The 18,024-nt window shown below is 46.6% G+C and overlaps 1 protein-coding gene across 1 annotated transcript in view; it reads left to right on the forward strand.

Moving 5' to 3' along the window:
- The first annotated feature begins 278 nt into the window (after positions 1–278).
- Positions 279–18,024, forward strand: part of LOC144148848 (peptidase M20 domain-containing protein 2-like) — a 31,198-nt gene continuing 13,452 nt past the window's right edge. Inside the window, exons 1-4 of the mRNA XM_077680369.1 lie at positions 279–411; positions 4,080–4,385; positions 6,774–6,919; positions 17,247–17,396. Of these exons, the coding sequence (XP_077536495.1) occupies positions 4,157–4,385; positions 6,774–6,919; positions 17,247–17,396 (525 nt within the window). The 5' untranslated portion in view covers positions 279–411; positions 4,080–4,156. The remainder of the gene's footprint in view (positions 412–4,079; positions 4,386–6,773; positions 6,920–17,246; positions 17,397–18,024) is intronic.

The following is an 18,024-nucleotide window of genomic DNA, read 5'->3' on the forward strand; positions in this document are numbered from 1 at the left end:
TTTTTGTCGTATCTCTTCTTTGATTTGAGGTTTGCCGCAATACTAAACGTACCTAACTCATCAAACAAACCTCCCTTTCACAGCTTCTTTTTATTGCGATATTTTAATACAGGCCAAGAGTTCAGGGACGCAGTGTGCAGCTGTTACCTGAATCCCTCCGAACACGGCTGTCATGTCCATTGCTAGTACTTTATTTTTTTTACCTGTTTCCCGGGATCACATCTTGTACGGAATATTTTTTTTTCATACAACACACCTACCCAGTCGGCAAGTGTTTCCGTTAGCTTCATTTGTGTGCCGAGCGAGTGCAACGGAAAGCACTGCCTATTCTAATTCCGTGCTGTTTTGCATCGTAAGGAGCATTGAAACGATCACCACAAGAGAGCGATCTGAAGCCCCGTCCTATAGTAGGTGGGTCACCTTTTCGCATTGTATAACGCTCTACGCGTATCTCTTGTCATTTGTGTAGGTTACTCTAGATGTTCGCAAATATTCTTTCCTATGAAAAAGATCGCAAGTGACGATATACATGCTACGATAATCGCTTACAACATGGGAACATCAAAAGAGCTGGTTCGCAGTAATATTACGGCTACAGGGTATCCATCAGTGTGGGTCTCATTGTGCGACATCCGAGAATAAGTTTCTTCGAGCACATAACGAAAAGCAATCAGCAAGATTGTTAATTACCCTATTCTACAATTACCGGTTAATAAAACAATTTAATACAAATGTGTAAATTAGACAGCGTCTAGAAGGCCTCATCGTTGAAATACAGGTGAAAACTAAGCACAAAGAAGGATATGGCTTTTTTATGTGTCTTGCAGACCCTAATTTTTATTGCTTAATGGCGCGAGAAATATGTGTAATACTGCGGATTATATATAAATTACAATCTTATCCTTCGTTTCTCATGTATGCGGATAGTCAACGAATCCGCTTCCATCGCTATTGCATTTGTACTGCAGGTCGCTACTCCAAGTACGTTAGAGATGAGACGTCGGAAGCTTGATAATCTAATTCAGCAACATAAATTTACACTTTCAATGCTGGTCCTACTTTTGTTTTCGACCACACCGCTGGGATACTCACAGAGATGTTAGAGCAATTCGTGCCTGGTTTCTGATAACAGGCCCCAAAGTATTATGTGCTTTCTTAGTGCATATTTGCGGCCCATATAATTGCGAAGGCTGTTGTTTTGCAGTTTGAAAATTTTGCCTTTTCTCTCTTCGTTTCTTAAATTTCTAGCACCTATCTACCTTTCTTTTTCTAACTCTCATATTTGATTTTCCGCATCTATCTTAATTATCTCAGCAGGTATTGGAATAGTTATGTGATGCGGGAATTCCCAATACCAAACCGATTCATGAATAAGACTTGTACCAGAATGAGAAAAATGATAAAACCAGGAACTAGAACGCCGATTTAAGCAGACGTGTTGTTCTAAGTATAGTAGTAGAGGACGAGCGGTACCGGAATTGCGTTCTCCAATGTAGTACGTTGTCCATTCAAGAAAACCTACGTACAAGTCAAATCGACTATTCTAATTGCATCTAATATTAGAAATCTCGCATGCACACAATACAGTTACTGACAATATTCCTACGCCATAGCTACACTGTACAAATAAATGTCTCCAATTTTATAAGGTCTTCGTTATCACCAGACGACAGCAACGACGTAACCCGGGCAAGTTGTAAAGCCCACAATACCGCATGTCAACTCCGCGAGCTTGCTCAACAGCTGCGCGCACTGCCACGTTTGCTTTGCAGCGTCTGGTCCTCGATGATTGGTCGGCGGAGATATGCAATCAAAAGTACGGCCATGCGGCTAATGAAAAATAGATTGTTTACGTGCTTATTCAGGCGCTGAAACTGTAAAGTTTTCCTTCCATAGACCGTTCACTGCAAATATTTGCGCTCTGCAAAAATAGATGGCGTGAACAATGTAATAACCACGAGCAGCCTTAAAGGGCCTGAAACCAAAGAAACCAATTGATACCGCCGTTGACGGCCATGATGCGCAGAAAGGTGCGTTATAATAAAAATGGGGAAGCAACGTAAAGGCCACAATTTTATATTGCTGTCCTTGTCGAACACCCATTTACCCCTTGAGAATCTAAAAAAAAGCGTTGGTGCCAGCGTTTCAGTGCGCGAAAACGAGAATGCCACGTCGCGCTGTCACTACTCACGTGATTCGACCATTCGCTTCAGATAATTTGGGTTCCTCCCGTAACCTGAAAAGGCCCGCAATTTGCGACAGCTATGTTAACAAGAGTGTGGAAAAGCAGAAAAAACATGTTTGGTTCATCCTTTGTTGCTCATGCTAACGATATGCCAGTTTCCCGAAATAGGAACATGGATTCGTAAACAAATTTCCAATTTTCCTCAGCTGGCCCATAGCAGGCAATATCAGTGTACAGTGGGTTCCATCTACTTAGGAGTACTCCCTTAAGGGCCAGTAATCCGCGGAATATGAAATTTCTCTACGAAATCCAGTTTAAACCACTTTCAGCGGAACCTGTGTTTTCTCAGTGTGGGGCGTCTGGCAGTGTAACGAATCCAATCTTCGTAGGCAAAGGTGTGTGCCAATTGTTAAGTTAAGCATTTCGTCACGGGAGATTAACTCCCCCGGTAGCACTTTGGAAGTCACATTTGAACTAGGCACCTAGAGAGCCCCATATCATAAACGCTGCCGGAAATGCTAGGTTCGTAACCTCGACTGAATTACTAAATCTTGCACATTGATAATTTAAAATCTATATACAGTGTGGCTGTACGGTTGCGACATCTCTAGGATAACTTGATGTGGTTTGTGAAAGCGTGCGGGTATTCCAGCACAAAAATATTTTATCGTTGAGCAAAATGCTAAATTCATTCCGGGCATTACACCGACAAAATCAATTAGGAATATTGCAAGACTCTTAAACAAGATTTAGCTGGTACAAACCACTTTTCAATAAACAACTTTTGTGTACATGATGCACCATACTGAAGAGGTGTTCGCTTTGATTCTTGGAGACTCTCCTCCGACAGAAAGCCACTCTTGAGAAAATTGTGAAACAATTATGTTGCTCACGGGAAAGGACTGCAGTTTGTAACGCTACACTTAACACTAAAACAGTAGTTTTTGTTGCAGGGGCACACGTAGTTTGTTTATAGCAGATTGCTTGTTGTGGTACAAAACGCAATTTGTCAAGTACAGAAACAACCACCCTTAATTTTCTCAATTCTTCCTCAGCAGCCCATATTGTCGATTTGGCTAGGCACATGTCATATGGCTGTTTATGTACGGTTCCTACGGCAAATGACACATGATCTCCACCTAACCTATATTAGATTGACACGTGGCGAGATCAACGTGCTCTCGGAAAACTCATCAATGACGTTGCACAAACAGAGCCGTTTGGAAGACAGGGATGCAGCGTTTAGAGAAGAAGATTCTTCGTCACCAGTGTTTGTCGTCGAGTGGAACTATCTTGTTCTACGTAGGTCATTGTAGCTCGAAAACGGCGGCTGCGATACCGATTTCTGATGCACGCAGCGAAAATGTAAACTTTTGTTCGTGTCTCCTTAGGAGAAAGTCTTCCCACTGCTTTGACGAGAAACCCCCGAAATTACCTAAATATTGTGCTACGTTTTCAACACTCGCCATTAAAATGTTACTTATGATAAGGTGGGCGCTTCCTGCAACAACTGTAAGCATTTTATCATACCATGGTCGTTCTTGAGCTTCTTAAACACTGTTCTCGCCAAAATTACAAACAGGACCTCAACTCCAAGCCTAGACCTCAGAGCTGCATTAAAAGATCAACAGTAATAAAATGCTTCAAATATATGGCACGCGAGCAGTGGAACCAGGGAAAATTTATTTGCTTGACCAAACCTGCATAGATTTATTTTGGCAGAAGCAGAAAGGGAGGGGAAGAGCATGAGATGTGGCCGGAGATGAAAGATATTCATTATTTCGGAAAAGATGCAGAAGACTATCGTCTTTCGCCGACAACTGCCACGAAGTGAGCAGAAACTCAGCTACTTTTTCCACGTTGGGCAACCATAGCTTGGATGATGTATTTCCAGGACCAGCAAAGGACGCTGCGGCTATCATCGAAAAAGGACGTTGCTGGGGTGCAAAAGTTCCTGACCAGAAGAGCAATATGTCCGGTGACCTGAAGGACGTCGTGAACGATGTGATCGAGCGCCAATCTGACGACCTGGCACAGCTGAGCTCATTTTTGTGGTCTCACCCGGAACTGGCCCTCAAAGAGAAGCAAGCACACGAATTGCTGACTGGCTTCCTAGAGCGTCACGGCTTCCGCGTGGAGCGCGGCTACCTGCTGGAGACCGCATTCAAGGCAGAATTTCACGCCCCAGAAGGGTCGGATGGTAGGTTCTGCATTATATGTGCAATAGACTGTCACAAAACTTTTTATGCTTCCTGGTATATCATTACAAAACACCTATTGGTGGTATGGGCGGGGAAGGTGGGAACAAGATTGGAAGAAGAGCGATTTTGCGAAGCATTACAGTGAGCGGATCACTACGAGCAACATCGTGGGCTTCAAACAGATTCGTTTTTGTAATTTTTTTCGAAACATTCACCAGCTTGGGTATCATATGGGTTGCGTTTTTCGTACGAGAAATAAAAAAGGCCCAAGATTTGCTAATGTTTTTCCTTAACGAAGGTGTATTTTGTTACTCTAACTCAGCGTAGTCTCGGGTAGGCTTGCCAAATTAGTGTAAACGTAGACTGAAGACTACGTAGATGGAACGTCTGCGTAAACTACGTAGGATAAAGAGAAGACATAACCTAAAATTCCGAGAGCATATTCAATCAAATTCAATGTATGGACATTGTAACAAACTCTTGAGCGTATTCATTTTTGTTTCCAATAAACAAATATACTATACGCACTGCAGACATAACGGAAACTATGGCAACAGCTCGTACAGCAGGATCCGCCAGCGGGCGCCGGTCTAAACGATGCTTCTAGGCTTAAATGGCTTCTGATTAGCTCATCAAAACATCACAACTTCACCCGACTCCCCACTAGACCCACCAAACCAAAAAGGGGTGCAGCAAATGTAGTATGTACCGCTTCTAGTGGAACCCCCACAGAATAATGGTTTGAAAGATCACCTAGGGGCAAGCTCAGCACGCGCAAACGTCAAACCTGGTATGACGGTAGTGGAAGTAAGCCGCTGGATTCATTTGCTTGTCTTTGTTTTGGATGCGACGCGTCTCTTTCACTCGCCTTGTCCCTCCGACGTCGTCCGGCGTAGTACGCATCCCTCCCCCATTCTCCTCGCGCGCCAGCTGCGCTCTAGCGCCGCTATCACCGCAGCTCCATCTGCGTGTTAGCGCTCGCCGGCGCTCGCGCCGTCGCCGTGCCAGCTGTGCGTGGGTGCCGGTTAGCGCGCAGCTTGCGCTCGGTTAACACATGCGCATGCGCTGCTATGCGCTGCTCTCTCTCATTCGGTTGCATATAAACGCGGTAACTGTGCCGCTCCGCTTAGTCGTTCCGCCGCCGCTCCGCCGATGACATCCTCCGATGACCACGGGGGATTTGAATGGAGACTAACAGGTCTGCTATCGCGATGGTCGGCGCAGCCGTAACAAGCACTGGCCACCCCGATAAAGTATACACCATCTTCCCGCGAGGGGAACCATGAGGTACATGCGACGCATCGGGGGTGAACATGTTGCGTGAAATATGGATACACAACAACAATGGACACGCTAACATAACGGAAACGCAACGGAAACCCCCGATGCGTCGCATCTACCCCATGGTTCGCCTCGCGGGAATATGGTGTAAATTTTTACGTTAAAAATGTTCCATTAAAGAATGCGCCTTTTTCGAACATTGGGGTTTTCATTTCCAGACCTCTTTTGTATCTTTCCTAACGTGTTTTTTACAAAGTGAAATAAACAAACTTGAACTTGACGATTATTGCGAATTTTTTGGCAGGTTCAATGTGTAAGAAAACCGTTTTCAAAAAATTCATGTTTTTTATATCTTTAAACTTCTGCTTTAGCTTCTAGCTTGTCGTCTGTTTTATACCACATAAAAAAAACAATACTTTTCAAACCCAGCCACGTTGAGGGTAATGCTGAAAGTAAAATCCCCTTCCCAGATTGAGACACGATTGAGTGTATTTGCGCCCCCGTAAAATCATACTATTTGCTGTTCCAGGTCATATCCATTTAATTAATAATGCGCCGCGCTTAAGAACTGAGAAGTATACAATCATTAGTGCAGTATATGGTGTGCCAGATCAACAGTGGTTCTTTCTCGCAATCTTCACTATTATTTTTATAGCATACTATCATCATCTGAGCGCATATCTGCCTGTTATACTTGTTCCGTAATCAAACTTTGTTATGGGTCCTCGTGTTGTTTTCAAAATTGACGTCGGTGCAGTGTACAAGCGTTTTGCTACGAGGATTCACCGCCAGCAAAGTAGAAAACAAAGTTCAGAGTTTTACCATGTCTTCAACTATATTGAAAAATGTCAAGCGTAGCTAATATTGCGGATAGAAGTCACCACAAATTTCTTATAAGGCATAACCCTGCAATAAAAGGAACGTATCGGCTTCAAGTGACAAGCTACCCTCACTACAACGCCATGAAAAGATTAACGTGTCTATATTGAAATAAAGCGTGGTTACATTATATTCTGAAGCGTATATTATATTAGGTACGCTCCTTAGGACGCTTGAAGCATGGTTCTTTAGCCAGGAATTTTCAGTGCGTGTGAAATGTGTCGCAGGGCCCTGCATCGCGTTGCTGTGTGAGTACGACGCACTTCCAGACATTGGCCATGGCTGCGGTCACAACCTCATTGCGGAGGCTTCCATTGGAGCCGCCCTGGCTGTCAAGGAGGCAATGACGAAATGCAATCGCACACGCGGGAAGGCAAGTGCCTTCAACAATCTTTTGTTGTTAGTGTAACATGCAGTGTTGTTTAGGCAAATTTTTACTTCCCTATATGACATCACCAGAATTCTTTATCGCTTCATGAATCAGTGTTACTTTGGCACAGTATTGCCTATTGTTGGCAGGTTAAGGAAAAGCTAGCGTAGGTGGCTTGATTGAACAGACGAGATGCGATGTACAGATAATGCCGTGGCCCTTGCTCTCTATTGTGTAATCCTTGTGCAGCACAGAAATGTGTACTTTTACGCGGGCTCAATTTTAAACCACTCCTGCGCGGTATACGTAATACCATATTGATGCCTCTGTCACGTGCTAAGTCAACCTACTGAATTTTCGGCTTATTTGGCGTGTTTGTGTTATGTCACTTTCAAAAGAGCCCGTAAAACCTCCTTTTCATGTCCGAAAGTATTGTGGTGTGAAAGCTGTATTATACACCCCAAGGGGGTCAACAACCCTCCAATTCAGTGTCATCATCAACATCATCATCACCAGCCTATCTAAGAACACTGCAGGGCAAAGGCCTCTCCGATTATTGTTCAATTACCCCCGTCCTGTGAAAACTGTCGCTTACAAAAATGCTTTTTTACATTCTGTAGACGTTCTGTTGACATCCTACCAACTTTATTGCTATCCTACATACTCCTACATTCTATTGACAGTCGTCTGTAAAAAGTCTACTGAATGTATGTTGACACCCGTCTGTTGACTGTTGTATGTAGAAAGTCTACTTAATTCACGTTGACATTTGTCTGTTGACGGTTGTATATAGAAAGTCTACCTCATTTTTGTTGACATTTGTCTGTTGACGAGCTTCTGTAGGATGACCACTAAAAGTGTTTTGACACGCTTTGTCTCAAGTTGAATTTAGCGCAAACATCTTTTTCCTTCGTCCTGGAGTCCGATTTCAATTAATTCATATCGGTTTTTGCTAAATACCAGGACAGGTTCACAATATTTGGGGACAAACTATTTACTTGACTTTAACCAAATTACGTTACTTTGTTTGAATCAGTTTTTAAACACACACACACACACACAAACACACGCGCGCCCGAGCGCCTGCACGCACGCACGCACGCACACAGACACACATACTCTCTCTCTCTCACACACACACACACACACACACACACACGTATCTTTCTCTCTCCCTCTCTCTCTGCATGTATCTTCACACTTGTGCAGCCCGAGAAAAAAAAAGTAGCAAAAGGGAGCAACTTTCACTGTTCGTACCTCGAGCCGAACAGTTTCTCCCTCGGAACAACCAGTTCGTCCCTCAGCCGCACGGGTTGGTACTTCACGAGCCGCTCGCTTTCACTCTTCACGGTGATCAACATGACTATTCAGCGGTTCCGAACAAGCGCCAGCCAGCGGCATCAACCACGCGCAACCGCTCGTCACTGTGTTTTGATTTGCGCAAGCTAAGTGCCATGCATGGTTGAAAGGAACGAATTATGCCAGTAAATATTTCGCGACAGACTACTGGACGTGTCTCCAACAACGGCGATAATCTAAAATCGCCTGCTATGCCCACCTAATACGGCCGGCGCAGATGTTTTGGTCGCTTTCGGCCAACCGCCAGCGGCGCCCCTCCCTCTTTGCGTACCTCCGGGAGAAACACGTCAATCACCGGAGGCAGCCGAAACGCGGCGCGCAACCCATTCCAGATTTCCGTTTTGTTTAGTTACAGCTTGCAACAATAAAGTAAACATGAAGATATGTGCAATTGCTTACGTTCCAGTGTTTCGCGGTATTATATTTTGGAAATAATAACGCGTAGTTTTGTAAACATGCAATGAGAGGCGCGCCTCACCGCGGCATCGGCATCCCGCGGCTCGCGGGTATATATACATGAAGTGCACTGCTAGCATTTGTGCGGTGTCGGTGTCCTGCTTGCAAGCGCTTGTGGTTTTTCGGATGTAGTACGTTTGTGAGCTGGGGTTGTGTTGTTTGTTGTGTTGTGCTTCAGAAAGTGCGCGTGTGGATGTGTGGCTCCGCAAAAGGTGAACCCTCGCAGACGAGGTTCCCGAGGCCTAATCTGTTTCTGCTTTCTTTTTTTTCATTTTTGCTCCCACTAAACGATCTTTTAAAGGGCAATAATGACGACGTTCTATTAAGCTGTATTGACACCACGGTCTAGGAATGGCCGGCTTTTCTCACAGCATCACGTTTCGAATATCCTGTCAGAAACGCTTCGGTTAGCAACAGCGATTGAGTATAAAGTCTACAAAAAACTTTCTGTAGAAAGTCTACAGAAACGTTTCAGTTCAAACACGGTGGCCAATGGTTGACAAAAAGTTGGTAGGCTGTTGCTAGGAAGTCTATAGACAGTAAGTAGACAGTCTACTCGATGTTGGTAGCTTTTGTCGACTTTTGTCAACAAACATCGAACTCAATGTTGGTAAAAAATTTTATGAGGGGAACAATATATTCCTGCAGACTTCTTCATCTCATCTGCCGATCAAACTTTCTGCCGCTCCCTGTACGCTTGCCTTCTCTAGGGATCCACTCTGGTACCCTTAATCACCAACGCTTATATTGCCTTCGCATTACATGCCCTGCCCACGTAAATTTCTTCTTAATTTCTACTAGTACGCCCTTTACACGCGTTTGTTCCCTCACCCACTCAGCTCTGTTCTTGTCCCTTAGCGTTACACCTATCATTTTCCGCTGCGTTGCCCTCTGAGTCGTTCTTAATTTAACTGGAACCCCCTTAGTATGATCATCACCACGTGCTTTGCACCCTTCGATTTCTTTCAAAGTCTTCCTTACTTCTTCGGTTGTTACTGGTGGGATGTCTATCTCCTCTGAACTACTTTCTCGTTCGGCATTATCCTGGATGTCCTGGCTACTGTACAAACTCCTCGGCCACAGTAACTATGTTATCCCTATTTGTGACGACATCGCCTTGCTTGTCTTTAAGTACATACATCTGATTTCGCCCCACGCCAAGACGCCTCTTTGCTGCTTTCAGGCTCTCTCTGTTCTTTACAGCGTATTCGATCCTCTCCATATTATACTTCCGTATGTCAGCTGTCTTACGTTTATTGATTAACTTTGAAAGCTCCGTTGGTTATATTCTGTCAGCTGGGATGGAGATTGTCATTTCTTAATTAGATCTTTCATCTCCTGGGAAAGTTTACCAGTATCCTATCTAGCCATCGTGCCCCCGACTTCTACTGCACACTCCGTGATAATGCGTGTAAGGTTGTAGCTGGCTGAATATCGGTTCTGCAGTGCGATCCTGAATTCTTCTAAATTACGCCTTACTATTAGCTCATTAAGCGGCTACTTTCGTACTAGCTTGTTAAGGTCCCTCCTCAAATCTAGCTTAATTACAGATCTTACCATATGGTGGTCACTACACCTTTCCCTTCCGAGCACTTCCACATCCTCGACGACGCCAGGGTTATCGCATATGAGGTGTATTTCATTTTTATGGTCCACATTCGGGCTCCTCCACCTCCACTTCCGGCTCTCCCGTTTACAGAAGGTATTCATTATGCGTAGGTTATTCCGTTCTGAAAACTCAACTAGTAGGTCCCCGCGGCTATTTCTACAGCCCAGCCAATAGTTCCCAACTGCCTTGTGTCCAGGCTGATTCTTGCCTTCTTTAGCATTGAAGTCACCCATAACTACGGTATACTGTGTTTTTACTTTAGCCATTGCCGATTCCACATCTTCATAGAAATGTTCCACTACCTGGTCGTCGTGGCTGGATGTGGGGGGATAGCCCTGTACCACTTTAAATTACAAGACCTGCTGCCCTTTCGTAATTGCTATAGTATTCGTCTACGTTGCCAACTAAGCTTTTATTGACTAGAAATCCCACTCCCAGTTCTCTTCTGTCCACTAGACCACGGTAACGTAGGAGGTGTCCATTTTAAACAAAAGCTTTTTACCTCTACCCCCCAAGGGTTCTTTCGCGACCATTGGTGTCAACAGAAAACTCCAGCGAACAAATAAAAGAAGTGACTGGCACCGACAGGAATCGAGCTTGGAACTAATAGCGTTACATTACGAGAGCTCGTAGTTTTACCGATTCAGCTACGAGCGCACGCGGAGACGGGAAGACAGGTGGTGCACTCACCAAGCACGTCTGCGCGTTTACCACCTGCATTCTCGCTGAATGCCACGTGGTATCGTCACGCGACCTTTCCCGCCGCTGTGCAGGTGTAGCAGCCGTGCGAGTGCCTTGCGCATGCGGAAGGAGTTACAGAAATTAAAACATGCTCACACAAACGCATGCCATCTGTCTTCTAGAACACCAATGTGCTAAAGCCTATGACCTCCAGTATTCAGCACAAAAACAAGAGATACTTGTATTCTGCCCTCATGGCAAACGCCACATTATGGAAGATATTCAACTACCCTTTGACGACGAGGCCATCATTCCAAGCCCCAGCATCAAGATCCTGGGCCTACATCTCCAAGCCAACACCAAGAGTGACGCATCCTTGCAGCACTTCATATACAGCATCAATAAAATCATACACATGATCAGGCGAGTTGCCACCAAGGAACGACGCCTGAAGGAAGCCGACACCTTTCATTTAGCTTTTCTCCTCTCCAGAATCACTTGCGTTAACCCCTGTCTTCTTGTCAGCAGTGATAACATAAAGATGCTGATATAGTGATTATAAAGGCGGTTGAGCTGGCCATTCGTCTTCTCATGAGTGCGTCCACCAAGAGGATTCTTAGGATGGGGGCCCACAACACGGTGGAAGAGCTTATAGAGGGCCATCTTTCTAACCAGAAGCTCCGATTGAGCAGACCTGCGGTGGGTCGCCGCATCCTTCCCATGATTGGCTGGGCAGCACAGAATGTCACACCGCGTGATGTACTCTCGGACTCTTGGCGACAAGAACGAAAGAGGCTCCCTTTTGCATGGTAATATGAACCCTTCACACAACGAGGGTCGCTGACAAGCACGGACTCAAGCGGTCAACACCACCCTCGGCGGGGATTATGCAGTTATCTACACAGACGCTTCCAAACATCGAGGCCAGCTATACGCAATAATTGCAGCTACATCCAGAACCAACCTCCTTGCGTGTGCCTCACTCAAGACCAAAGACATGACGGCAGCAGAAGAGGCAACCATCGCTTTGGCTCTTACTGAAACAGGGGTTCGAAAAGGTAGTCACCGATTCCCAACAATCCTATCGCAATTACCAGTCCGGGTGGGTATCCCGCGCATTGCCTAAAAACCTACTTCCCAACCGATTTCATTGAGCTCATCGGGACGGCCGCTCACGCTTCCATGGAGCGCAACAAATACGCCCACCAACAAGCCAGCGCTTTTACCCCCCAGGCTGTGGAGCTGCACGAAAACAGTCACCCGCTTGTTACGCTCAGGGACATAACCCAGAATAATCGCCTGCAGAGAGACCCTATCCTCGCCTTACCCAGCCATTTCCAGAGAACAACAAACTACCCTACGGCTCATTCAATTCGGCTCCTTCCCACACCCGACGCGTCTTCACTTAATGCACCCGAATCGCTGCGACGCGGAATGTTAATTTTGTTCAGAAGTGGGAACACTCCGCGACATATTAAGGGTGTGGGACTGAGCAACCTCTGTCTTCCCGTCAACTACCCAAAAAAGTGCAATGGGAGAGGGCGCTGTCTAGTCACTCTCTGCCTACTCAGCTTCAGCTGGTAGAAAGGGCACGGGCGGCGCGATGTGCATATGGGTTCCAGTGACAGAACCACTGCCCTGCGCCGCCCGGTGGGCAGTCCAGAAATCTGAATAGAACTATTTCCTCCTCTTATTCTTCCTCCGCCTCCTTTGTCTCTGCTGCCGAGCTCGTTGCCTCCGTCAGCGGTGGCAGAAACGGAGAAGAGAAGGCGTGTAACAGCGGGTTTGAGCTTCCTTGAATTTCATTAAAAAAAGTTCCCACTCATGTGCTACACCAATACAACTCAACCAACCACCGTTTATGCATAAGGCAATAATTTAACTTAAGCAAAAAAAAAAATTCCCCCGCATTTCCCCGAGGGGGAGAATGTGAAAGTGCGAATGCACGGTTGTCGGCCCGCTTGCGGCGCTTGCGCTCGGCCCCCGCAGCCCACCGCCTCGCCGCCTTCTCTTCCATCTCTTCCATCGGGTTTGTAGTATCACGTGTACACCACGCAGTTATCAAGCCGCTATAACGCCGGTGAGTCGCCAACGCACGCCGCTGACGACGTAGTTTGAATGCGTTAAAGATATAAGGCGCGTCACTAACACTGATATCAGCGTCGCGTCCGTGGCTTGGTCGGTAGAGCGTCGCGCTGCGGCCGCAAAGTCCTCGGATCGAAACCTGGCGCCGGATGCTGTTTCTTTTTTAAATATAGAGGAGCACTGCGGACGCCGCCGCCGGCGGTGGATGGTTTGGGGTCGCTTATAAAGTGCATTCGCACTTAAAATATCCCTTTGACGTAAAAAGGGGGTGGTTAAGTGCATTAAATCTGTCTGTGGTTTCCTCTTTGTAGAGCCACGTAGGTGAATTTAGGTGACGTCGAATGTGTAATCGTTGTGGGTGCCGTTTATAGCTTTGCTTTCCAACCACATTCGCCGGGTGGATTGGCACGATTTTTTTCAGCACCGTAAGGGCTTCCCTTGTCCTCCTAGCCTCACTAAGCCCTATGCCATCCCATTTAATGCCCTTTAGTTCCTCGAGAAACACGTCTAGACTCGCTTCACTAGATAAGGTTCTCGTGTTAACCGTTGCCAGGTTCAGATTCCAATGGCGGTCTGACCGGATCCAGGTATTCTTATCACCTTCTACTGCGTCACAGGTCTGACCGCCGCCATGGTTAATTGCTTCGCAGTCACTGGAGACTGAGGGCCGTGGGTTAATTGGCGTATTCATGGGAGGTTGTGACCATTACTACACAAGGGCGGCCAATCCTGCTCTGGTGAGGGAGTGCGTTACCGGCAATGGTCGCCAGGGTCTTGCCGCACCCCAAGCCCCAATCTGCAATTCCGTGAATGCGCGGATTTTTTTCCCCTGTGGAAATCGTCCGGCACCGGGATTTGAACCACGGTCTTTCTGGACGCGAGGCGGGTGCTCCACCTCTACGCCACTGCTGCACCGCATGGCGGTGCAGCGGTGCCGTCGACATGTAAATACACGACGGCGTAAATACACGGCGCGGGATTAACGCGGCTCTGGAAGCTTCGAAGTTAGAATTTCTACGCGGCTGGGCCGATGGCCCACTAAGAAAAATAAAAATAAAAAGTTGTCCGGGGACACATACCGCAACATTGTTCTCTACACTCGCAGCTTATTTTCTTCCCGCGGTGGAGACTGAGATAGGTCCGGGAAGCCTTGCGACCGCGAATTGTTTTCCTGCTTTCCCAGTTGGCCTTTAAATACACGTCGGTGGATTAACGCGGCTCCGGAATCTTCGAAGTTAGAATTATTACGCGGCGGGGCCAGTGGCCAACAAAGAAAGAGAAAAATAAAAATTTTCCCCGTGGGCAGATACCACAACACTGTTCTCTACACACGCAGCTTATTTTCTTCCCGTGGCGGAGACTAAAATAGGTCCAGAGAGCCCACGGCGATTGATCTGCTTCTAAAAAAACCGCGCCAATCCACCTTGTTTAGGCGATTGGAAAGCGAAGTTGTAAACGACACCCCCAACGATTACCAATGCGACGCCAATTGAATTCACAAAAGTAGCTCTGCAAAAAGTGAAACCAGATTAAATTGAAATGCCCTTAAACACACCTTTTATTACTTCCGAGAGCTATTCTTTGCTAAGGTTAAACGATCCACGAATGGTGGTTTGTTGAGTTTCATTGGCGAAGCACATGGGTGAAAACTGTTTTTATACAATAAAGGAAGCTCAAACCCGATGTTAGGCGATTTCGCTTCTTCTCCGCCTCTGCCGCTTCGAAAGGGGGTGACGAGATCGGTGGCAGAGACGGAGAAGTGAAATGCCATGCGCTGGTGTGAACTTCCTTTATTTTTTACTTACTCCTAACGCATGCAGAAGGCCCGCACACGGCCACTACACGAGCCGTGGGCGTAGGGCACAGGGCGTCTGGTCACGTAACGTAATCACTTGACATTCAGGGAGAACACAGGTGGTAAATTTGCAGATGTGCTCGGTGAGCGCACCGTCTGTCTCCCCCGTCTCCACGTGCCATCGTAGCTCAATTAGTACGTCAGTGAGCTCTTGCCCCGTTTCTCTATACGTTCCAGGTTCTATTCCTTACGGGGCCATTACTTCTTTTATTCGTTAAGGGGGCGGGGGTTCTGTTGACACCAAAGGTCGCGACAGAACCCTTGGGGGTAGAGGTGCCAAATCTTCGCTTGGAAATGTATCAAGTTAGGTAAATTGTCCGACTTTAAACAAAGGAACCAGATATTAGACTTTGCTTGGAGAACTAAAGCATGTAAGTATTCGGGTGTGAATAAGCTATACCTTAGACAAGCAAAAAAGACAGAACCACAGCGAGTTGTCCTGTATTTCTCGTATTTATTTGTGTATGTGCAAGCTGCTTGCTATGCGAATATGGGTGAACTCGAACATTGTGGGCTTCTTGTTGGCCTGAGCGGGCCGAAAGGGGATTGAGGAAATGACCCATCCAAATGCCACAGAAGGGTTCGCAGAGTCCACGATGGAGACACCACGACGGGTTTGACTCACCGACAAAGGGGATGACAGGCTCCAAGGGGCCTGGATGAACCGAGAGATTTATTGACCGACTGTTACAGCGCATATTGGATGGCCTCGACAGCGCTAAGAACTACACTGTATCTACGCGCGCATCAAGGCCCGGCCTCAACGAGCTGAGGTGGCCGAGGCGACACGTGGGCTGCCGGCGAGGTTGGGCTATCCCTACCGCGCGCGTCCAATTGGGGTCAGGGGACCCGCGCCGGACGAGTGGCGGCACGGGCGCGGGCGAGCCGCGTTGCCCCGCTTTGCTTTGCTTTGAAGTTCTTGGGGGGAGGGTAGCAGAAGGAGGAAAGGGGCCCGAAACTGTGTGACTGGGGGGTTGTCACAACATATCAGGCCCACCATTGCCCCGCGTTCCCTACACTCACGGAGGAAAGAAAAGCATTCTTTCCTCCAGGCTTAAACTCTATCCTCCATTTCGTTTCTAAGCGCCAAAGCTAAGAGAGGCAAGAGACACCCGCGAAACGCACGCTGCGCGCTTATAAGACGCGGGGTGAGAGGAGGCAGGTTCCAGGATGATGACGAGCGACAGCGGCGACGGGGCAGTTGGGGCACGCCGGCGCCTCGGCCGGCGAGGGGACGTCACATGCGGCGCGGGAAAGCACGCTAGTTTGAAGTTCGCGCTCGCGGGAGGAGGAAATGGGGTTACGAGGGATCCCCACAACATATCTCATCTCGCACCTGTACAAGTCCCCCCCCCCCCCCCGTATTTTGTGATTTGTCACCACTAATGAAGCACTGTTTGTGAGATTTATTTCTTTAGTTTTCGTGAAACAACAGTGAAAATACAGTAGGTGGGCACATTAAAACACAAAATAGCCTGCACACAGGAACACAGCCTAATTATAAGACTTGACGGAGTCCCTGTTTACAAAATTACAAACATGCTCGACTAAAATGAAAAGGCGGAAAAAAGGGGCTAATTGAGAAAAATCGATAGCAGTAGATTAAGAATACTATCGCGGCAGTGTACTTTTACTGCTGTGCGGAACCCTTGAGAAAGAAATATTTACAATTACGTCCACAAAATCGCTTGCGTAGAGATTCCAGTATAAAATATAAAAAAATTCACGGCAGCCTCACGTTTTTCTAAATATAAAAAAATACCTTCCGCTCTGTACGTGCAGTAGAAAGAAAAAATATTCCTTTTAGTGCGTTAATCTTCATTCTCTGCTTCGAATTTGTTGGCGGAAGAACGCGTTGTAAAACGTGCTCGCGCATACCCAGGATATTTTTTCCTAGCATATGATACCTGATTGCAAATTGGCATGTAAATGTAATAATCCAGTCAACTTAGTCCAATCCGCCCGGGTAGAATCAGGCAAAGAAGGGCCCAGAGAGCTGTATAAATTCACTTAGTGTTGGAGGGGACACTCAGCGGGGTAACATATGTTATTTTAGCACTGTTTTGTAACGTGCATGTTACCTTGTCATGCTGTCAACGCACCGCTTAGTTACGGTACCTTGTCGTGCCACTAGTTATAGGTAACACATCTGCATTATAGCAAGCAAGAAGTGAAAACGTATACTATGGGAGAAGTCATTTTACGTGTTTCATTGCGCAAGATAAAAAAATGTTAAAATTTAGTCATTTTCGCATGCTCCCTGCGTGGTTAATTACCATTCCCAGCTGGTCGTGCTTGGCACTCCCGCTGAAGAAAGCTTTGGCGGCAAGGAAATCCTGATCCAGAAGGGGGCTCTCGTGGGAATAGACGCCGCCATTATGGCGCATCCGGCTGGGAAGGACCTCTTAACAATTGGTTTCTCAGCCTCACAACAGGTAAGTCTCCCTTGTGTACCTGGAAATATTCCCGGTTGTACTCTAGGCGCCGCCTGGTGAGGAAGAGTTAGCAGAGAAAGCGACAAACAGTAGTGTGCCAACTGGCTAATACATTTGTGAGTAGCGACTCGCTCAGAGTAGCAGTGACGGCACTCTCACTTTTATTTTTTTTATTTATGACATACTGCAGACCCCACAAGGGGTCCAAGCAGGAGGGGCAGGATCACTGCAGTGTAACACACTGACAACATAGGGTAAAAATATAGCAACAGAGGAAAAAGAAAAACAACACACACAAAGAGACATCACTTCAACTTTCCAAATGATCGATTTCATCTATGCAGCTGATAGCAGATATGGGCAGATCGTTGCACTCAGATATTGTGCGCGGAAAGAAAGGAAATTTGAACACGTTTGTCCTGGCACCGTAGGGGGTTAGTGATGCGCTGTGTCGATGCCGTGTACGTCGAGCTGTCAATGGTTGAATATACTGGTCAGGGTTAATTCCAAGTTTGTTGGTCTTGGGGTGGTGAAGAAATTTTAGTCTCTCTATTTTACGACATACTTTGGTACGCATAGTAAACTGTTCAAAAAAGGCAATCTGTGCTGATTCTTCCTACTGAGCTAT

Source organism: Haemaphysalis longicornis, unplaced genomic scaffold (assembly GCF_048455015.1).
Source record: "Haemaphysalis longicornis isolate Haplotype H1 unplaced genomic scaffold, Haemaphysalis longicornis Haplotype H1 scaffold_8, whole genome shotgun sequence".
NCBI lineage: Eukaryota > Metazoa > Arthropoda > Arachnida > Ixodida > Ixodidae > Haemaphysalis > Haemaphysalis longicornis.